The 22,692-nt window shown below is 34.9% G+C and overlaps 2 protein-coding genes and 2 long non-coding RNA genes across 4 annotated transcripts; 1 reads left to right on the top strand and 3 right to left on the bottom strand.

Annotated features, from left to right (window-relative positions):
- The first annotated feature begins 2,197 nt into the window (after nucleotides 1-2,197).
- On the top strand, nucleotides 2,198-6,087 carry LOC122063913. The gene is made up of 8 exons (XM_042627596.1): nucleotides 2,198-2,551; nucleotides 2,667-2,688; nucleotides 4,692-4,748; nucleotides 4,833-4,914; nucleotides 5,037-5,132; nucleotides 5,224-5,348; nucleotides 5,446-5,464; nucleotides 5,559-6,087. The coding sequence occupies exons 1-8, from the start codon at nucleotides 2,452-2,454 to the stop codon at nucleotides 5,754-5,756; spliced, it is 699 nt and encodes a 232-aa protein (XP_042483530.1). The 5' UTR covers nucleotides 2,198-2,451; the 3' UTR covers nucleotides 5,757-6,087.
- A 1,726-nt stretch (nucleotides 6,088-7,813) lies between these two features.
- On the bottom strand, nucleotides 7,814-8,558 carry LOC122063915. Its single transcript, XR_006135511.1, has 2 exons — nucleotides 8,236-8,558; nucleotides 7,814-8,136 (listed from the first exon to the last, which is right to left on the bottom strand). It is a non-coding gene; the product is annotated as an uncharacterized LOC122063915 (long non-coding RNA).
- A 5,956-nt stretch (nucleotides 8,559-14,514) lies between these two features.
- On the bottom strand, nucleotides 14,515-16,880 carry LOC122063906. The gene is made up of 2 exons (XR_006135507.1): nucleotides 15,736-16,880; nucleotides 14,515-14,756 (listed from the first exon to the last, which is right to left on the bottom strand). It is a non-coding gene; the product is annotated as an uncharacterized LOC122063906 (long non-coding RNA).
- A 474-nt stretch (nucleotides 16,881-17,354) lies between these two features.
- LOC122063910 (shikimate O-hydroxycinnamoyltransferase-like) lies at nucleotides 17,355-21,839 on the bottom strand. Its single transcript, XM_042627594.1, has 3 exons — nucleotides 21,347-21,839; nucleotides 19,319-19,736; nucleotides 17,355-17,833 (listed from the first exon to the last, which is right to left on the bottom strand). The coding sequence occupies exons 1-3, from the start codon at nucleotides 21,800-21,802 to the stop codon at nucleotides 17,355-17,357; spliced, it is 1,353 nt and encodes a 450-aa protein (XP_042483528.1). The 5' UTR covers nucleotides 21,803-21,839.
- Nucleotides 21,840-22,692: the final 853 nt, after the last annotated feature.

Raw genomic sequence — 22,692 nt, 5'->3', positions numbered from 1 at the left:
GGTAAAATATTTCCTAGCTTGCGCAGAGAAAAAAACTTTACCTCGTTATGCACCAAGAAATCTTTACTGCATACTTGTGCTAGGAATCCCTTGCTACATGTGTGTCACTTTACAATGCCTGAATAGTTTTGGAATATTTTTGATAAATATATGTTAGATTTGATGGTCTATCTCAATTATTCGACTCACATATATAGGTTTTTACTTTTAATTTTCAATATTTTCTTCTTGTTGAGTTCATGTAAAAATCACTTCATAGATTGTTCATATAGTTTAAAAAAAAATGTGCATTATGGTATCCTAAGGCTTGACCAATGGACCATTTCCGTAGCTATCTACGAATGGGACTGGGTCTTAAAATAAAAAAAAAAGTTAAAAAAAAAAAGAAGAAGAAAGAAAGAAAGAATGAGATTGAATCACTTACCCAAATGTACAAGCTCCACATACTGTTAGGTGATGACATTTGTAAGACTTAATGTCATTAAGAGTGTGTGGAAAGACATTTACAGAAGCAAAATGACATATGTCATTACCTAAAGGGAAACGTACATGCATGGGTAGGTGATGTAGAGACCTCCCATCCCCATGGACTTATTCAGGTGCCTCCAAGGATTAGAGATTGGATGGTGTTTAAACATTCAACAGCTTATGGAAGCTTTCGATACTCCATTATTCCTTGTAGCCCCTTGGGTTCCTCTATGCTCTTCTACTCATACGAATCTTGTTCCTCTCCTCTGCAATGGTAGCCTAGATGATCTTGTACTTATTATTATTATTTTTTTATCTTCTTCTTCTTTTTTTATTTTATTTTTATTTTTTTTATATGTTAAACTTGTATAATAACACATGGAAATGTTAATATTAAATTTAAATATATATAGATGATGATGGGAATAGCATGTTCACAAAACGTGGCCCAAAACAAGTAAGTTAAAATGTAATGTAGGAATGAGTTGTAGGTACCAGTATGTATGAATTTCATCCTCTAATTTCTGTAATGTCATTTCAATGTATTGAAATCTGGTTGCGTTTTCTAAAATTTCGGTTTAGTTTAAACTCAGTTTCAAGATATTTATGCTAGTATTTCTGAGCTAAATGTTTATAACAAGTATAATTGACATTTCTATACATTAGAGTGAGTGGTTGTAGAATGGCCGTTTTGCCAAGCTTTTTACATAAAAATATCTCTTAGGTTGTATTTGGTAACATTTCTGTTCCAGAAACGACGTTTTGTGTCAAAAATAGAAATTTCAGTTTCTGTATCAAAATATATATATATATATATATTTAACGAAACTGGCACGATGAAACTACCTTTTGTCGTTCAGTCAATTCTCGTTTCTATTTTTTTTTTTTTTAACTTTTTGTTAAAAAAAAAAACGAAATCCACCACAAATGCACCAAAAGCTTTATTCCGTTTTTTCATTCCCATAAAACGAAAAAACTCAAGAAACGTTTTCATATGAAAATGACCTTGTTATCCTCCCTGATGCCACTTGCTTAGAAAACCCTTTCTTACTCAAAAAAAAAAAAAAAAAAAAAAAAAAAAGGAAAATTATAATTGAATACCTCTTTGCATGAGACCTATTTTGTTCATTCTTTATTTTTTTTCTATAAAATTTTAAAACTCATTTCTCTCTTTCATAAAATTTGGATTTCACAAAGTTTTGATAGACAAATCATGAACAATGAGACCTACTTATGTATCAAATTTGAGTTTTAAACGCATTATCATCTAAAGTGGCATATACTGTTGGTGGAACTCTGTACACCAATGGCCACATCTCTTCCGGAGATATGAGATCTTGGCCGTACGATCAAACCAAGGAGGGCAAAATTGTCCAATCGAGCTTTCAGCCAACGCCAGTCCGGTCAACCCAATTAAAAAAAAGAAAAAAAAAGGTGGGGAAGAGTTTTAGAAGTCTTTCCCGCGTTTTCGTATTCCCATTGGCCATTTCGTAGTGGGCAGAAATCCACATTTCGTTGAAATTTCCAAAAATTAGACCGGCATTGTATCACATGGTACGTTGCTTATTTTAATATGACAAGTCAGTTGCAATCTCTCCGTTGGTTATACCACAACTCTGTACGATTTCATATGATCTCATATCGAACCGTCTAAAGTATCATCATTTCTCAATAACTTGAAACCGAGGAAACATAGGATCGTCTGACTCTCAGTCGTCTCCTTGACGTTTTCTTAGCTCTCGTTGGTAGCCTTATTCTTGCCGCTTGAAAGATATTAAGCTTAATACGAGTCTAGTCTCTCTCCTTCGTATTCGCTGGAGAGAAGTGGAGAACCGAGGCGAGGTTCTCACGTTCTCCCTATCACGTTCTAAAGCCGCGTCGGTCCTCAGAGAGTCTCAGAGAGAGCTCTTTCTTCTAATCTCTGCAAATAGAAACACATTCTCTTCTCCGGTTTCAGGGAAGAAGGTAACAAATTAAGCAACCATGGTGTCGCAGGAGTATATGGAAAAGATGCAGGCCCGCCAGAATTACCGGAATCTCTGGCATAGCGATCTCATTGGGACAATTCAAGCTGATACGCCTTGTAAGCAGTCAGAATTTCCCATTTTCTTATCTGCCTCTCTGTTTCTCTCACTCTTTTCAATTTTTTTTTTCAATTGATTAGTGACATAGATTTTCTTCTGGTTTCTTGTCTGCAGATTGCTGCTTTGCAGTGTTCTGGTATGCATTTCGATCTCTTGTATCTTGTCGATTTTATGTGAAATTTATATCTTTTTTTCCCCTGCCACCCCCTGGCTCCATTTATGGATTCTTTTAGTCTCTGATTTTATGTCTGCGTACTTGTTTCTTGTTTGGTTATATTCAGATCTGGGATTACTCCTCTAATGCTTTAAGTACAGGATTCGTTGACTTGATGAAATTTGGTTTTGACTTTTTGAATTTTAGCTTTTCGAGCAATGTTGAATCATCTTATGGCTCCTTCTTTCTGTGACTTGCACTTTCCTGTCTGGAATTTATAATTAAATGTGATGGAGCTCAAACGTAGTCTGTCTTCTTGTTTATAATCTTGGTCCCTTCAATGTATTGTTCTCTGTTCCGGTTTCTTGGGTAATTCGGATGAAATTTCCTGATTGGTTGTACTAGGAACTTTTTGATTTCTATGTTGTTGAGCAATGATCTGCTAATAGCTTCCTTTGAGCACTTAATCCATAGGGTCAACCCCAGCTTACCACGTTATGTGTTTTAAGAGTAGTATCTGCTAATCCATGTTTGCTAAGACTGAAGAAGATATTTGCATGTTGCCTCTCCTTGTCGTCGCCGTTATTGCGGTTCCATTTGGTTTTTTTATTTGGAGTTGGACTCAGAAATTCAAATATTTCTATCATTAGTCTAACCAAATTTCATTTTTGTAATAGATTATAGATGACTGCAACTCATGTTCATTCTTCTTATACACAGGAATAGATTGAATTAACTTCCAACCAACGGTTATGACAAAGAAATCCTGCTTTTAACTCATTTCTACTTAGATTGGTGTAGCTATTTGATATTTGAAAGTACTGGAATTTGAATTTTTTGACTTTTGTGTATAAATATATGCAATACATCTCTTACTTTTTCATTGGATTCTATTACAATAGTTTTTGCTTTAAAAGTCAAATTAGCTTTTTCCTATTCTGCTTTTAAAGATATGCAATCCCCATGATAGCTTTAGAGTTTAAGCAAAGAACCTTATTGGTTTTGTCCCCATTCTAGTTATGATCAAACTATGCAGGCCTTGATGAGGATGCTGGCTAAAGGCAGTGTGAGGTTGAATGCTTGGAGTCTTTTTAAGCTCATCAAATTTCCCATGAACTTCTCTCCTATGATTTGCCAATGACATTCTTGTTTCCTGTTGTTCCTCTCTCTCTCTCTCTCTCTCACTTAAGATATTAAATGCAGCTTTAGATGTTTGAAGTGGTTTCCATTTTGACAGTTGCCTTTACCAAGAGTGAAAACACCACCCACTTCCCCCCCTCCCCCCCACCCAAAAAAAAAAAAAAAAAAATCCTTACAGAAGCTTTCTTTTGCCAAGGATGGAAAACGCCCCTAAGAATCATTTGGCCACCTTCTTTTTTATTGTAAGCCAAGAGGCTACCTTATTTTTTCATTTTAAGATCATCAATGTTGATGAACAGGCCCCACTGACTGACTGAAGCGAACTGATCATGAAAGGAATGGGAGAGTATGACTGAATGGGAGAGTATGACTAAGTGTAACTTTGGATTTGCAAATGGTTAGGGAAGCAAACTAGGAAGACTTGGTCATAGAGAATGAGTGTGGACGGGTCTGAAGTTTAAGGACTCCAACGAATGACATTAGGGACACTTCTGGCATTTACAGAGGCTCTATTGAAGAGCAGATCCCGGGAAACATAGAGGTTAACAATTTGATGATCAGGAGTGCTTCTATGATGACAGTGTATCCTAGTATGCCAAGCTCCTACTAGATTTCTCTAATTCTTGTTTTCTACTCTCCTCTTTCAAGTATTACATATTTCATAGAATCCCAGTTTCAACACTATACATTTTGTTTTTGGGTAGGTGTTTATTTATCCAAAAAGGAAAAATAAGTTGTAGTGAATGGAATATATGTCTTCACTTGATAGTTTTTAGTATAATATTATGTCTTCACTTGAAGTTTTTGATTTTTTTTCCTTTTGTGTTTTCTTTCTTTAATTGTAGTGGACCATGCGTATCATACTTGCTCCGCAAACGAGCTCTTTACAATGATATGTCAAGGTAATCAATGTTATACCTTCTTGAAAATTTTAGTTTTAGTAAGTTTCATGGGATGAAATTAACCTGCAAACTATTTTCTTGTAGGTATATATGCTGTGCTGGTTATGTGCCATGTAGTGGTAAGTGTGGAGAAAGTCAGTGCCCTGAATTTTGTCTTGCAACTGAGGTACAACATTTGTTTGATTTCAGACATATTTTCTTCTCTTTTGTTGTATATCCTCTTTTTTCATATCTTGTTGATTCTCATCTTTAAATCTTTGTACATCCTTCCCTTTTCTTTGAGTTCAGGTCTTCTGCTGCTTTGGAAATTCAGTTGCATCAACTCGTTTCCTGTTGCAAGACGAGTTCAACATACAAACAACACAATGCGATAACTGCATTATTGTACACTCTCTCTCTCTCTCTCTCTCTCTCTCTCTTTGTTCTTGCACATATTTTAGTGTGGTTCTGAACTCATTTCTCTTTGTTACTATAGGGTTTCATGTTCCTCCTCCAACAAATTGCATGTATATTTTCCATTGTTGCGATGATTGTTGGAAGTGAAGAAATCTCAGAAGCTTCTCAAATATTAAACTGTTTGTCTGATTTTGTTTATTGCTCGTAAGTCCATTCTTCCCTTTTCTTCACCCTCCCACCTCAGTGCCAATGGTAATAGGATTTCTTATTGATTTGAGTTTCTTTTTTTTTTCCCTTCTAGGGTTTGTGCATGTATGCAGGTATGTGTAGAATCAAGCCAATTATGAAATACTCATTTATTATAGTGTTTCCACTTTATATTGAACTTACTGATGTCACTGCTGAGTATTGCAGACACAACATAAGATTGAAATGGATAAAAGGGACGGTAAATTTGGACCACAGCCAGTGATGGCTATACCGCAATTTCAAGAGATGTCGCGTTTAGATCGGCCAGTTCCCCCTTCAGTCGGATATCCACCTCAGCCAGCGTATGGGCAGCCCTATGGGTACCCTCCTGCCGGTTATCCACCTCCAGGTTATACCAGGTGATCTGTATCATGATGCAAATGGATACGCAAGTAATATCATTATTGTTGAGGTCTTGAAAAGGTCTTAGCTTATTTTACTTTGAGATCTCTAGAGTGAGTTCATCGATGTATTTTATAGGAAGAACGGGTTTTACAGGTACAGATGATTGGTACATTATACCAGGTGTCTGAACTCTGAACATCTTAGATTTTACTTTGAACTTATGATGCTGGCGTCTTTGTTGATGATTTTTGTTTGTAATACATTTGGGTTTTGTTGTAAGAATATGTTTGACCTGGAGATTATTTAAGCTACAAACCAACTTAATAAGGTTATCAAAGTCCTTTCTATTTAGTGAGCTTAATTGTGGTTGGAAACTGCTTTCTATATATGCTCCTACAATGTCCATTGTTTGGTCCCTTTATAAAAGGAGAGTGAAATCTGATTAGAAAGTCCAATAGGTTAAAGGTGTCAATTTGGAACCAGAACTGAAACCATCCTTTTAAAATCGAACAAAAAAGTCGGTACGATTTTGGGTTTGAAAAGTGAATTACATTCGGTTCAGTCCAGTTTGATCTTGGTTTTAGACTAAAAACGTTGGTTTTGAACTGAACTGAATAAAGTGTAATTCGTATAAACCAAACTGAACCGATCCTATACCATACTAAACCCTACAATCACACATCTTTCTTGAGTTATGTGAAATTGCTTACTACCAAATTTGGCATTATGGGACCGAATTTTCATGAAGTTGTAATTTCCTTCCCAACTTTATTTGTTTCAACATGTTAGTTTTATTTGTTTCAACACGTTAGTTCCACATAAATTGAATTTGAACCGAATTACCGAGATCGTGTACAAATCGAATAAAACTAATTCAGTGTTAAACATGGAAAGATTTTGGATAGAATAGGATAGGAAGGGGTTTGCCTGATAAAGCTAGGTGCTAGATTGACAGATTTGTCCTAACAGATTTAAGCAGCTTCAAATCTCTCTGTAGTTTCTGCCCATGAAGTTGTCTCGAAAAACTTAGAATCTGTTTATAGAGAAAGGTAGGTAAATGTACTTTTGAGGGTGGTAGGACCAGGTCTAGCACCCTGATTGAATGTTGTATACAGCTTGGAGCTTTCTTGAAGTCTTTTCATGCACATTGAGGAAAGATCTGGGATATCCCAGTAAGGTTCCAGTGCTGTACATTGGTGTGGTCAAGTTATGGTCTCTCTCCTCTCTCACAGACAGATCCACTCATAAGAAGATGCAGACAAACCAACAAAAGATGCATATATAGTACGAGAACTCCTAATACAGATGATAGAAAAACAAAAATATCTGCCAAGGTGATCAAGTGAATCTGGTCCATATTATCCATAAAGTAATTGTGTGATTGCACCCAAAAAAAAAAATATATATATATATATATATAGAAATAAATAAATAAAGTACTTGTTTATGATTCTCATTTTAGTGTTCAAACATCGCCATGTATCCCTATCAAGGTATGCCTCCTGGATGCCACAAGAGGGCCAAGACCCACTACCACAGGGTCCCAGGAGGGGTGAACTGGAGATGGTCCTACCTTGGGCATTTTTCACAAAGTGGCTGCTCTCAGACTAGAAGCTGTCTCTTCATGCAATTTAAATGTGGAATTGGTTTTCTGATTGCATGAAAGAAGTTCATTAAACGTCAATATTGTCTATCACTAATCCAAGAACAAACTCTCAGTGAAACTAAGTACCCCTATGTGGTTTCGCTGATACAATGATCTGAATCTAAACAGGTGATCCATAATATGTTAATTTCCTCTATATGGTTGTGCTGTCAAGTTTTCATTTGATTGTACATTTTGCACTGACTAAGGTTGGGAGATATGAATAGCAAGGGGGCGGATGTGTGGTTGAATTTGGTATTGTATCTGATGGCAGGTGATGATGTATAACGAGAAGAACAGAACAAATAGGCTAAAATTACTTGATAACATACAGAAAATCAGATATTTCTATGATTTGATTCTTTCTAAGTAACTTTTATGGTTCATGTCTATGAACAGAAAGGAATAGCTGAAGTTGTAGACTGCCGAAGGCTCAAAAGATAAACAGAGTTATATATAGAAACAGGTATGATAACAGAATGTTTCTATCAAAATTTCTTCATACTCAGCTTACTAGAGAATATCCCAACCACATTGCATGGTTACACAAATGCCATTGCCAGAAAAATAAAAAAGCAAGTACAAGGTAGGTCTTTGGAGATTCATTCATCTACTGAAGTATTAAATCAGTAACCTGAGGCACTTACAGGTATAATTAACCTCATGAACTATCTCGTCGCAGATCACCCCTATTCACACCAGAACGAATTAGTCCCATCACACATGGTCTGCTCCTCATCGCAAAACCTCCCCCTGAATTTAAGAAGAAGCAAACCATGCCGAATTAAAATAAAAAAAAAAAAAACCCCAATTAATAGAGAAACACTCCACATCATTTGGGATAATTCGTACCAAAGAATGGTTGATTGCCCTCAAAGATGGTGGAAGGATCGGGGAGATTACAAATGCAAGCGCCTGTGCTGTAGCAGTTTCCAGTTTTCCACCGATTGTAATCGCAGGGTAGAGCAGCTGAAGCATTGATGGATAACAACAGAAGTAGCAAGAGGAGAAATAGGCCTGCCGATCTCAATCTAAATCCCCTAAAGATGTAAACTTGTTCTTCACATTTTGATTTCCCTGCAATTTTTAAGTTCTAGGGTTTAAGCGATGAGACAACTAGGTAGTAGTCATGAACTGCGAAAGAGAGAGACGATGATGGGTCGCTGAAGCTTGTTAACAAGGTGGTGGCGGCAGTTGAAAGGACGCCTTTTGGGCATGACAATGTAATTATTCCCTTTCAAGGACCTGAAGGAGAAAATAGAAAGCAGGAGGATTCAATGGGGTGTTTTTGTCATTTTACATTACTAATTTTTTTTTTTGCCTGAACGTGCCTTGGACCGTTGGATGTTACGTATCCCGTACAACCTCGCCTACGACAAAGAGATAGGTAGCCATTACATTTTCAAGTGCTAACACCTCGCATCCATCATCATCCATCATATGTGGTGGGTTCCAGTGCCTTATCATATGTATTGGGGTTGTATCCTGCTGTTTTCAGTCAATTTCGATCAGATTTAATTGATCCCACTAATTTAAGTTACTACATCATAGAGTTAATCAGATCTCATATGCTAGGCATGGTTAGGTTTACATTCCATTGATCAGTTATCCATCCGTAATCGGGGTGAAATCAATTGGACTAATAGGGCTATAAATGGATTATAAAAAAAATCCATAAACATGAATATACACATATTGAGATATGGTTGTAGATATGATTGTGATGGACTACCAAATCTCACTTATAGCTTATTAAGGGCCCAAAACTATCTAACGGAGGGGTGTTAATCGGTCGGGTTGATTCAATTTCGGTTTATGAATGAGGGAGATAAAAACCAATCCATTAAGGAATTTTGGTTTTCGATTGGTTTTGGTCTGATTTGGTTTTGGTTTATTTTGATTTTTCAATATCGTGTTAATACTGGTTTAGATCGATTTATTATTGGACTTGTATCATAATGAAATCTTATATTTATAATTTATAGTGACAAGATTTAACAAAAAAAAAAAAACTTTAAATTTATGATTAAATCATAGTTTATCATTGTAAGGAAAAGATAACTAATATTGAAACCAATGGATAACAAATTACTAAGAAGATAACTAATATTGAAATCACAAAATGAACCCTATTATCCAATCATTCATTTAACTATCCAACTAGTTTTGTATAGTGAACAAAGAAATCAATGGAATAATTATTACAATTTATAAATCAATTTCTCTATTCATAACAAAATATTCAATGATTTGTAGCAATTCCCCTTACAATCTAATTTATAATCTCATAAACATTTTTTTTATCGGTTTCATTCGGTTTGGTTATTGGTCAGTTTGGTTTGGACTGGTTTTCAATCGGTCCCAACATACCTCAGTCCAAAATCAATTCAATAAGGATCGGTTTGATTTGGTTCGTGTTTTATCGGTCGGTTTTGGTGTGTATTATCTATTCGGGCTAGGTTTTGACACCTCTAATCTAACAGTTAACTTGCCAAATCACTTAGATCGTAACTAGAGTCGATTCCAATCTAACTAGAATCAATCCAATGACTCAAGATCGTAAGCTTGGAATTTTTTGGTGCTTAAAAGCTCTTTGACATGTCAGAGGAGGCTACGTTGGCACCTTTTCTTTTTCTCTTCACAGGAAATGACCTCATTGCCCTCCTAACCTCCTATGTACAAAATTATTCCACCGCACCTTATTAGTATTCTCCATGCCACTTTCCAAGAGAACTCTTCCCAAAATATAATTATTATATCAAATCACATGTTGCAAGAATAATGTTAGGCCCTCTGGCAGTTGTTGTGGGACCACAGTCTCACCTTGCCAAATTTTATCAGGGTTAAAGATTGCAATCTATATCTCTTGCTTTCTACCAATATTGGGATGGATAAACAAGAAGGTGGAAATGAAGCAAAGTACCATACAATCTATTATCAAATCTAAAGCTCAGAATGATATATAAGTTTATCATTCATGTTGAGATAATAAGTTTATCAAATCACCTCATATCATGGGCCTCATGGCCTTATGGGTAGTTTTTGTGGGACCACTGTCCCCCTTTTGCCTAATTTTGTCAGATTTATGAGCCATTTCCAAGTTAGGAGATTAGGTTGAGGATTGCAATCTATATCTATTTCCACTATCTGTCATTGGGATGGATAAACAACAATGTTGAAAAGTACCATACAATTTTTATAGTTAAATCTCCATGCCTTTGATAATGGATGAACATTAAACAAAATCTTATCTCTTATTCTCTTTATGCATAGCATGTAAATTGACAGAAGAATCCTAATAAACAAAAGGAAAGAGGATTTCCACGGCGTTAGTGCGTAGATTCAATCTCAAGTCCTCTCGCATTTCATGGTAGACCCTGCACTCTGACATTATAGGAAACCTCTCCTCTAAATAAAAATAATAAGTAATGTAGGTTATGACTTACTTAGATCAACAACTAAGTGGCTAACTACTTACATACAGTTCTTTAATGAAACCTTTAAAAAGGGGGTGGATGGATGCTAGTGCAGAAAGGGTGAAGAGAAGAGCTTTCATCAATTCTGCTAGCTCCCAATGTGATTATAAAATTTATATCGTATAAAGAAATAATTCTTTTGTTTTGGAAGGGTTTAGAGATTATTTAAAACTAGCTATTAGTAATAAATAAATCAAAGAGCCATATTTAGGAAATTAACTTGGTAATCAATAGAGGTAAAGAGATTAAGGGGAAAACTGAAAAGTGACTTCATCATCTTTTAAATTAAATTAAATTAGAAAAAAATCTGTGAAACAGAGAGGTTTTTGTGATTATTGGCAAAACCACAAACATAATTAGTGGTTACATGCTTAGTTTTGACATGTGGCTGTTGGAAGTGTCCATCAAACCCTATTATTCAAATTAATTTTTTTTAAATTCCAATTAAATTGTTTAACGTGATATAATCATGTCAGGTAATAATTGCAAAAAATTCATTTAGATTCCTTATAATTTTTCTTGCTACTGAATGAGACTTTTAAGCATTTAGTGTGGTTGCTAACAGTAAGGTATTAAATTTCTTTAAAAAAAAAAAAAGATTTTTGGGTCAATGACTCAAAACCGTGTAATCTTGGAATTTTCTAATGCTTAAAATTTATGAATTATATATAATTACTTCATTTTGAGATATTTATTTTGCCAAATCACCTCATGTTGGAATAGTGCCAGAGTTTTATGGGTAGTTGTTGTTGGACCACAGTCTCACCTTGTCTAATTATATTAGGCTTATGAGGAACTTCTAAGTTAGAAGATTAGTTCTTCCAACAAAAGAAAAAGTTTGAAGATTAGGTTGAAGATTGCAATCTTTGTCTCTTTGCGCTCCTTCTTGTTGTGATGTATAAGCAACAAGGTGGAAATGAAGCAAATTACCATATAATCTATTGTTAAATATGTAGATTATAATAATATATAAGAAAAAAAGATTGACACGAGATTAATATGCAGATTCTTACATCTTAAACATGGACACACTCTCTTCATTAAAACCCTCTAATTAGAAGATTTGATTATCTATCCCCTCATTGGTGGGAAATTGTACTCTGACATCATAATGGTCCCTCTCCTGATTTATAATTACTCGATCTTATTATTTCAAATCACATTAGGTTGCAAGAATAGTGTCACAGCCATATGAGTGGTTTCTGTGGGGCCACATCTCACTTTGTCTATTTTTTTCAGATTCATGAGGCATATCAAAGGAGATTAGGTTGAGGATTGCGATCCATATCCATTTGGATTCTCAGTCATTGGGATGGATAAACAACAATGTGGAAATGACGCAAAGTATCATACAATCTATTGTTAAATCTGTATGCATTTAATAAGAGATGAATATTAAACACAAAATTCTATCCTTATCCCCTTCATGCATAGCCTATGGAGTTATTAAAGCATGTAAACTGAGAGAAGACCCCTAATAAACAAAGAGAAAAATATTTTCACGATGCTAAAGTGTAGATTCAATCTCACGTCTTCTCACATTCTCTGTCATGGACCCTACATTCTCTCTCCACATTAAATGGCTTCTGTATTTGAATAATTTTTTACGACACTAATTGGTAGGAAACTGTACTCTGGCATCATAAAAAAGTTCTCCGCTGAACAAAAGCGACAATCTCACCTAACTAAACGAAAACAATAAGATTTTATGAAAGACACCAAATAATAATGTAAATTATGATTTATGACTAAGTTAGACCAGCAACTCATCTTATTGTTAATCAACTAATCAAGTGGATAGGTACTTACAGACTGGTCCTTAATGAAATATTTAAGGAGAGAGGGTGGATACGTGGAGAAAGATGGTGAGAAGAGCTTTCATCAATTCTACGTAGCTCCCAAATCCCAATAGCTCCAAATGGCATTAAAGAAATTTAATTTGTATAAAGAAATCCTTCCTTATGGTTTAGAAAGGGGAGACATTATTTTAAAGCTAGAATTTAGTAGTAAATATCTCAATTAAAGTGCCATAATCAGTAGAAATTAACTTGTTAATTAATGATATAAAGCGGAAAACTGAGAGATCTGGAGAAAGAAAGACTCTTCTAATTCTGCCATATGGGGTTGAGATTTTATGAATAACTGGATATTCCATGGTTGCTGCTCACATGTCCGGTGGTTAAACTAGTTAGGACAACAGAGAAAATGCATAAGACTGCTAAAAGGGTGTATAGAGTATAGACATACATGACGAGAGAGATAATATAATTTGAGGTGAAATTTGACATACGGGAAATCTGAAATGTTTCCTAAATATCGAATGATTCACCCCATCACTCTTCCATACACACCAAACCAATTTATTCATAGGTAGTTAAAACAAAACTATTACAAGAAAAAGGGAAAAAAAACAAAAGATATCAGAAAAGTGGACGACCATGCCTTTTGACCATTGGATATGTGAGGAATGGTCTGGACCTATGTGTAAAATTTTAATTTCAAATTCAATCATTAGTTAAGTTTCAAAATATGGTCAAAATAGTTTTTTTGAATTTAATTTTTACCCTCGAAAGCGTTTTCTATTTTGTAGCGCTTGTGGAGTTGTAATGAGCTAAGACATTTCAGAATGTTTAGTCCCACATTGGTTTGTGAATAAATAAATCTTGACATATATGAATATTTTTTAAGGGTGCAAGCCCTTTAAAGGAGCTCTCTCTTGTCATGTGTGTGTGTGGGGGGGGGTTTCTTGGGTGCTTTTGAATTGCACGCACCAAGTCGGGTAGTGGTCGAGGTCGAGGTCGAGGTCAGGGTCAGGTACGGGTGTGGGTGTGGTCAAAGAACCTACCTTTTACTAGTTGAAAGTTTTGGGTCCAAAGACACCCTTACACACTTTGTCCTAAGGGACACATTGGTACCTATATTAACCCCACTTCCAATATATATATATATATATATACTAGTAAAAAAAAACACGTTCAAATGCACGTGTGGCCAAACATTTTTATATGCACGGTTTTCTTTCAACAATCAATAGTTAAATGCTATTTTGGAGAGAGAGAGAGAGAGAGAGAGAGAGAACAAATGATTTACATGATTGAGTGCAATGGACAACTTGACAGAAAGTCAATATTATTTCGAGTGAATTTGTCATTTTAATTGAGTTTCTAACTCTTGAAACGTAAACAAAATGGAAATTTTCCAACTAATATTGACATTTATTTTATAACTCAAAAACTTGCTAGATATGGTAACAAAAAATAAAAATAAAAAAAGGAAAGAATGGGGGGGGGCAGCATATGATAACAGAGTTGGCTGCCATTTCATCAATAACTTTGCAAAACTTTATCATTGCCGGTGATAACGGTGATAAATTGAACAAGCATATCACTGATGTTTTAAGTGGGAAGGACAAAGCTTCTAAGTCCCAATAGTGGGTGATGTGTTAGTGCCTATATCAAAGACGCTTTAAATGGGAATATAAGAAACATACCAAATGGAAGCCCAAAAGTGCAAACAAAACTACTGAGTTTGGGTTATTTACAATCATGATAATAAGCACAGAAATAAAACTTTCTTACCTTCGGAAATCTAAGAAGAATATTAAATATGGTTTCATGTGTCATCAAAATCCATTTAATAAAAAAACTACAAAATGTAACATAATTTAGAGGATGTAAATAACTTGACAAATGAAGATCATGTTATACATTACATATATCAACAAAGAACTCATTATGTCAAAATAAAAGTTATAGGACATTTTCGCTTTTCATTTGATATGTATCAATTCCCATGACACTATCAGTAAAATTAAAATGAAAATATAGACAAGGGACTTGGTGGATTCGAACCACCATCCTTTTGAGGCTTGAAATAACTACCCACACCCGAAGTGCTCTACAAATTGAATTAAAGACACATATTTAAATTATAAAAGTTGTAATCAAAGAAAGGAAAAAACAAAATTGAAATATAATATTTCAAATCAAATAAAACCCATGCTATTTTTCCGGAGTTTAAGGAGGTGCAAACACATGTTCCTTTAAAGAAAATAATCATTGCCCATCTACGAAGAACAAATAAGCCTTTCCTAAGCTTTCTTTGGCTACAAATGCCCAAATTGTACTGATTCATTTCCTCAAAACAAAACATAAATATGCATTGAGAATCCAAGAAGAAAATGTACTGGGAAATCTCGAGAATATCAGGTTGTAGTGAGAAAATGCATTAGCATGAGTGTTTGAATAATTGAACTTAAATAGAGTATAAGGAGCAACAGAATTGTTGGACCCAACTACAAGTAACTGGAATGAGGCTAGTTAGTTTAGTACTTTAGTTGCATTTATATTCATGTGTTGCAATAAGACAAGCCCTACCTGAGTGAGTGAGTGAGAGAGAGAGAGAGAGAGAGGCTGGGCTCAAACTCTTGTGAGCAAATAACATTTGATAAGGCCTTGGTGCGGATGGTTGTCATGATCATCAGACTCAACAACCTTAGTAGGGACCACACCAGCCCTGGAAAGAAAAAAGAGCTTGGACAACAAAGGTCTTCAATCTTCTAAAGAGAATCAACAAATAAGTTGAGATAAATACCCTAATGTAAACCATGATAGTCCCTTCACAGAATTGGTAATAATAGCAAAAAAGGGAGCCATGTAGAGAGAACCCTACAAGGCTTGATCTGAATATTTGGGCCTTGTCAAACTCAAAAAGAGGTTTCCTTCATAGCATTGCAAGTTATTTTAGAATAAAGTAATAGATTACCAAATTTTCATAGAAGAAAAAGAACATAACCAAGAAACAAAGTTTTATTTCAAGACTAAGTCATACTTGCACAATCCAATCACCCCAAGGAGTAAACAACTCCATTTATTACCATTTTGGCCAAAAGAGGGTTTGTTTTCAGAGCTTCCTCATAAGCAGTCCAATTGTGTTGGGGTGCATATCTTAATATCTCATAGAGAGTCCATTCTTAAGAACAACAAGGAAAAGTTCATGAGTTATCTCAAACCATAAAAGAGAGGGGGAGGGAGCAAGGCTTCTTTATAATGAAAAATGGCATGATATATTAGATCCAGTTTCTAAATACAATGATTTATATCTTTCACACAAGAAATTAATATTATGATTACCCAATTTAATGCCAAAATGAAGAACTCTACATCATTACAAAATTATGAGGACTATGGAAAAAAAATCCTATCCGAGAATCCAAAAAAGAATAAAATCTGAGAACCAAAAAAAAAAAATGTAAAATAAGAATTGCCAATAACTGAAACATGATAAGTGGATGAAAGCAAAATTTTGTATTCCACCATACATACACTACAGTGGTAGAACCAACATATGGCATAGTAGCTTATGGCCACAATGTAATGCACTCATGATCAAAGTTGAAGCTAAAATAATATTTCTACAGAATAATAGTTCTTCATTATACTAAAAATGAGAACTGGACCAAACAAAAAGTTACCTGCCCATCAGCTATTATCAATAAAACATGGCACTGACCACCGCTTTGGTCGACAATAGTCATAGCCATTTTAACAATGGGAGCAAATGATGTTGGTCCAATTATAACGAAGCTGACAATCATCTACCAGATTGATATCTTCTTCAAAGCAAAAATAATGCAATAGAAAAAGTTTAACCTGCCAACGGTAGACGGGGACTATTTCTTTGTTGGAGTCAAAGCTTTCTCTAATCCATCAGTGTCTCTCATCAGGATAGTAATTAAAGACATCTTGATCATATATTGATGTTGCCAAAATATAGAAAAGAGAACGTTAGTGTGTAATCAAGATAGAGTCAGCTACTAAACAACCCATGAAAGCATATGATCATAAGAAACTGTCATCTCCAAATCTGAAACAGGGTATCAAATCATCCTCATAAAAAAAAAACCTTAATGCTCTTCAAATGATAGATATTGCTTGCTCATAAGGATTTTGAGTGTCTCCAATGTGATCAAAGCTTTGCCGATTGAATGACTATGCACCTATTACAAAAGTACCAAACATGCCAGACTAAAAGTAACATATAGAGAGGAATGGAGAGAAGAGGAATTACTTCATACGAAAACACTTCAATGCAATCAGATTAACAGAAGGAAGCACTTTGAGCTGCAATCTAGAGCTTCTCTCTACTCTTATGGAGAAGGAAACCCTGGAAGATTAAAAAATTTTATAATCTGAAACTTAAAAAGAAGTAAACAAAGACAAATACAGAGAAATAAGGAATATTAACTATCAAATAGAAAGATGATTGAAAATAGAAACTATATCAAATAGAAAAATGATTGAAAATAGAAACTATATCGAATATTAATCTATCACCAATATTGGTACTAATTGAGCTTAAATGGATTCTTTTAAGAATTTTATTAACCATCAAAAGCAACTTGATATTAAACAATCGATATTGCAACAAGCGATATCTATCCCTCCCATGAAAACTAATTGAGCCAAATTTTACAAAGACATGGAAAATCAACTCTCAAGTACTGCTACCAAAAATTCCAATCTCAACGTAGTTCATTATGACAACAAAGTATTTTACTTTATTTATATATAAGAAGTATATGGCACTTGTAAATTGTGAATGCCCAAAACTTCTAGAAGAAATTAAAGCATGAATCATAGTTAGAGATTTTTTTTTCCCTAATGAAAGAACTGTAGCCAACAGAATTAAATCAGCTGCTGAGTAAAAAAAAAAAACAATAACTGTAGCCCATAATGGTTCATTACAACCCTTCACTTCTAACAATTGCAACAAAACTAATGGGTGAAAGAAATAAACCTGTGCAATTTCTTCAATTGTGCTAATCATTCTGGCTCTGCTCTTCAGGTTTGTAACAACAGCATCAACAGCCATTGTGATTCCATGACACAGGTCCATTGCATTCATCCCAGCTGCAACTGATTTGCAGCCCTCGGAAAATATAGCACGGGTGAGGACTGTGGCACAAGTGGTACCTGCATAAATGAAAGGTTCACCGCATTAGCCATAGATTAAAAAAGAAAAAAAATCTTTTACGGAGTTATTAATAAGTTTTGAAAAGAGAAGAAGAGAAACGGTTGAGAGAGAGGTGGACAGGCTTATTGCAAAAGAAGAATGAAAGTGGGAAAGAGAGAGAGATAGAAAAGAGAGGAAGGTGTGGGAGAGGAGGGTGAGGAATTATTAATGATAAGGAAACTAATAAAATTTTGATAGAAAAAATTCTTAAAATAAAGATTTAAAAAAAAATCTTAAAATATATTTCTAAAAGAGAAAAAGGAGGAACGGTTGAGAGAGGGGAGGAAAGGCGATATACAAAAGAAGGAAAATGGGAAAGAGAGAGATAAGAGAGAAGGGTGGAATTATTATTAATAAGGAAACTAATAAGATTTTGATAGAAAAAACTCTTAAAATATAGATTCAAAAGAAAATTCCTAAAAGATATTTCAAAAAGAGTAAAATGGAGGAACGGTTGAGAGAGAAGAAGAAAGGCTTATTATAAAAAAAGGAAAGTGGGAAAGAGTGAGATAAGAGAGGAAGGTGAGGAATTATTATTGACAAGGAAACTAATAAGATTTTGGCAGAAAAAAGTCCTAAAATATAGATTTTTAGATTTTTTTTTTTTAAGAAAGTAAATCCTAAAAAATATTTTAAAAAGAGAAAAAGTAGGAACGGTTGAGAGAGAGAGAGGAGGAAAGGCGAAGGAAAGTGAGAGAAAGAATAGGCAAAGGATTTGAGTGATTTTTAAAGAATATTTAAATATTAAAAATATAAAAGGGTACCAACAATATGAGAAAAGTAAAAAATATTGACAAAAAAATATAACGAAAAAGATAAGGTATTTAAATAAGCAAGAGGGATAAAATAGTCAAGTAAAAGATTAGCCACGAAGCATGAGTACATGCTTTTATACAATAGTATGATATATAATATATGTTAAAAAAAAAAAAAAAAAAACCTTATAGGGGCGGTAATAAAAAACTGCTACTAAAAACTAGTGAATATTATATCATTAGCGGTGGGAAATGATCCGTCCCAATATACGCTTTTAGTGGCGGTTTGTATTCTACCCCAAATGACATTATTATTAGCGGCGCAACAAATCTGCCCCATAAGATATAGTTTTATACGCTTTCAAATATGACTATTATATATTAGCAAAGGTAATTATCCGCCCCTAAAGAGGTACTCTTTAGGGGCGGATTATATAAGCGCCCCTAAAAACCCGTTTTTCGTGCTCAAACAAAAAACGGCCCCTAAGCATTTGCGGCGCCACATTTAGTGACGGGTATCCGGCGGTAAAAAACCCGCCCCTAAAGCCTTTAGGGGCGGTTTTCATAGTTTTAGCGGTAAAAAAAAACCGCCTCTAAAGAGCCTTTTTTTTGTAGTGTCCCCATTTATTTCTCCAATGAGATCTTTGTAGATCCAATATTAATCAAGTCCAAACCGCCTTTATGCCTTACCTACAAGGGCCGTGCAACGCCATACAGCTGTGACAACATTAAAGCCACTGATACGGGTGCTAGTATTGTTGTTTAACCCAAGCTTTGCCTTCTCCTTTAGGTCTGAAATGTCTTTGGCGCTAAGCCTGAAAATCTTGAACTCAAGGTCCTCTGGTGTAGCTTCGAAGAGTGTTGGTGCGTTAGACACTTCTCGTTGTGGAGGGATTTCAAAATTTACTAGCTCAGGATGGGGGAACATGACACGTGGTGGAGATCTTGCGGTTAAGAGTTCACGATTATTGCAAGGTGTAACAGCTAGGGGCTTGTCAGCAGCAAGGGAGGCAAGATTTTCTAAGAAGTGTTTGAAGCTGATGCCATCGAATGTTACATGATTGGTGGATATACCAATGGTGAAACTGCCACACTTGAATGATGTTACCTACCAAAACAAAACCCTTGACCCCATTAGTTGTAAGCACTAACCATTTAATGTAATTTTTTTTTTTTTTTTCTAGGAACCATTTAATGCAAAAATTAAAGCTTCTCAAACATAAACACTTTATAATCATAATTAATTAACTTCATCGATCATTAGAGTGGATCAAGTCCTTCGAGAATGGTTCTTATACGAGAACCTGATTCACACTCTCGATCACTCAAGTTGGTCACAAATAAACTTGAGTTGCATGTAGAATGGTCTCAAATATGGGAAAAGATGGCTGTCTGATTAATGTTTCCACACTACACATGATATTGCGAGTTCGAATCAGGTCCTCGTACAAGAATTATTCTCGTACGGGGTTTGATCTATACTTGGACTTCACTTAAAATAAAAACTAATTAAAAGAAGAGAGGGATTAAGTAAAGTTCAAATGTAGGTCAAACACCATACAAGGATGATTTTCGTACGAGAACCTGATCTTGAAACCCTTGAAAATAGAGATTCACTCCAAACATAAAAGATACTACAAGGACAACATTCCTCCTCCTCAGATCTTAGCCTGGTCCATGATCACGAGCATTGAATGTGACATTTTTCAACACCCCATTCTCTTTCGCCGTCTCATAAATGGGGCGAAGCCAAGCATGCAGTTGTGGTTGCACGGTTACTAACGGCATATGCTATTTTGATGAACAATTGATGAGTAGTCGGCAGTGTACTTATTGATAGGGATTGTATTTCATGTAATTTTGTGTTTCTTTAATTGGTTGAATTTTATCATGTGAAACTACTTATTTCAACCACATCATGTGGCACTAAAGTTGCAATAAAAGACAAAGTTCAAAGACCACTATAATCATGTAAGGGGATATCAGATCATCATCTCCATGAAGGCCTGAATTAAGGACAAAGATAGGGAAAACATAATTTTCAAGTTTTTTTCTTTTGAAAATTTGATAAAAGAAATAGAGAAAAAAAATATTAATTTATGTTTACAAACACTTCTCTAAGCTTCTATTTTTTTTTTCTATTAAAAGGAGAAAAAAAAAATAGAGTTTCTAGAGTACACGAACAAGATATTGGAACAAAATAATTAAAAAATAACCCACCTTCAATATTGCCATCGACAGAAGAAACATCAACTAAAAGGCAAAAAAATAATAAAAATCAACACTCTAAATTTTATCTAGAAATTGATTTGCTTTTCCTTTGCTTTACTTCAAAAATTGTAGTGGTAATTAATTCACATAATTACTAAGGCCAAAACCGAATAAACAAAAGAAGATTTATTCTAAAAAATTTAAAACCTATCAATTTTACTCTTCAGTGTATGATAGAGTGGTGATCTTTTTCGTTTCATAACATGCCTAACACCTCTCTCTTTTTCTGTGTGTGTGTGTGTGTATGTGTCCGTAGTTTGGACTTTGGACATGTATGCTTTTTTAAATTCTAAGATCATGAAGAAATTTCATAAAAAAAAAAAAAAAAAAAAAGAATCATGAAGAAATGCTATAGGTACCTCTTATCTATGTAAATGATGACCTATAGATACTCATTCTAAACCCATGACATAAATATAGTTTGGAAGTCTACTACATAATTTGTACCTGAACAGAACAAAGTGGCTGGTTATCTGGCGCTAAGTTGTCCGGATTACCCATGATCAGCTGCCTAAAAGCTGGGTTAGGGTAAACCAAGTCTCCAATCTCGTCCAGTGACACTTCACTCGTTGCCACCACGAAGCCAGCTCCGGCAGCATTACAGTCAATCTCGAGGCGGCTCTTCTGGGGATTCAACCTCAACCTTCCGGCCAAAAAATCAGGTGTCACGAGTAGTTTCCGAAGGGTGGTCTTGATTTTCTCGGCTACAATATCCGGTGGGAAATCGGGGTTGGCCGGAAAGAAGTGGACAGTCTCTACATTGAAATTAAGAACTTGATCTATGTTCGAGATAAACATAGACCTTCTCTTTGTTTCTTCTAGGGGAAAGACTGTTAAAGAATATTGTAGAGTGACCTTTAGGTCTTGAATGATAGAGGGAGGTTCTTGGTGATGGGTTCCCATGAATGTAGATGACGAGTTTTAAGGGGGAAAGATCATAGGATTTATATGTGTGCTTTTTTTTTTCTTATACTTTTTAAAGTTTTGGAGACAACTGGGGAAGTAGTTGAGTAGTTTAATGGATAAACGTGGCTACATTTAAAACAGCTACACATGTGGGGTCCCTAAGGAATAGATTTGTATCTCCCGAGGCATGAAAGGAGATTTTCATCTGAACTAGGATCTTATCAGGTCTTGACGAAGTTTTCTTTTTTTTTTTCCCCCCCGGTTTTAGGGGTGCGTAGTGGGGTATGAACTGAGCGAGAATCCACCTCCATGTCACAAATGTCTGAATGGCAACATCAACAAGGCTAGGGAAACAAAAATGTAAATCTAATAAGGTTTGTAGGATAGTTGTGATGACAGTAGGGAAAAAATTTGCATCCTCTCACAAGGGATGTGAAGTGTAGTCTTTTTTTTTTTTTTTTTTTTTTTAAATAAATTCACATAAGATGGGCTTAAAGTTGCATTAAAATTCGGAAGTGCAAGTTCTCTAAAAGATTTTAGCACTTGAACTGGCTACTTTCAATGGGTAGCGAAGTTTTTCTTCCTAAATTAGAGTTTGACAAACCTTAGCTCTCAAACTTGAAGAGATTAGGACATAGAATATTTGGAGAGAGAGTGGAGACTTACTGAGGATTATGGAATACTAACATTGTTGACTATTAGTTGAGTATTCATTGTCTCTCTTTCCTAGCTACTTATATTTAGAATGTCATCTAATAGTCTTCTATATTGAGTGTGAATTGGGTGTGATCTTTTCTTGGGTAAACACTAAACTTCACAAAGTACTCTAAGGTTTGGATTGATGGAACACTCAACTAATGGAAAGTTTCTTGGAGTGATTGATACTT

This window comes from Macadamia integrifolia, unplaced genomic scaffold, assembly GCF_013358625.1.
Source record: "Macadamia integrifolia cultivar HAES 741 unplaced genomic scaffold, SCU_Mint_v3 scaffold1491, whole genome shotgun sequence".
Taxonomy (NCBI): Eukaryota; Viridiplantae; Streptophyta; class Magnoliopsida; order Proteales; family Proteaceae; genus Macadamia; species Macadamia integrifolia.
The sequence above is the reverse complement of the archived record's forward strand: the minus strand, read 5'-3'. Positions and strand labels throughout refer to the sequence as shown.

What these genes read in the sequence shown, in the direction of transcription:
- LOC122063910 (XM_042627594.1), bottom strand. Translation starts at nt 21,802, where the DNA reads ATGGGAACCCATCACCAAGAACCTCCCTCTATCATTCAAGACCTAAAG. An exon ending in AGCCACTTTGTTCTGTTCAG is followed by an intron (nt 19,737 to 21,346) that starts GTACAAATTATG and finishes TTGTTTTGGTAG; the next exon opens with GTAACATCATTCAAGTGTGG. An exon ending in GCGTTGCACGGCCCTTGTAG is followed by an intron (nt 17,834 to 19,318) that starts GTAAGGCATAAA and finishes TCATTTATGCAG; the next exon opens with GTACCACTTGTGCCACAGTC.
- LOC122063913 (XM_042627596.1), top strand. Translation starts at nt 2,452, where the DNA reads ATGGTGTCGCAGGAGTATATGGAAAAGATGCAGGCCCGCCAGAATTAC. An exon ending in TGCTGCTTTGCAGTGTTCTG is followed by an intron (nt 2,689 to 4,691) that starts GTATGCATTTCG and finishes CTTTAATTGTAG; the next exon opens with TGGACCATGCGTATCATACT. An exon ending in AATGCGATAACTGCATTATT is followed by an intron (nt 5,133 to 5,223) that starts GTACACTCTCTC and finishes TTGTTACTATAG; the next exon opens with GGTTTCATGTTCCTCCTCCA.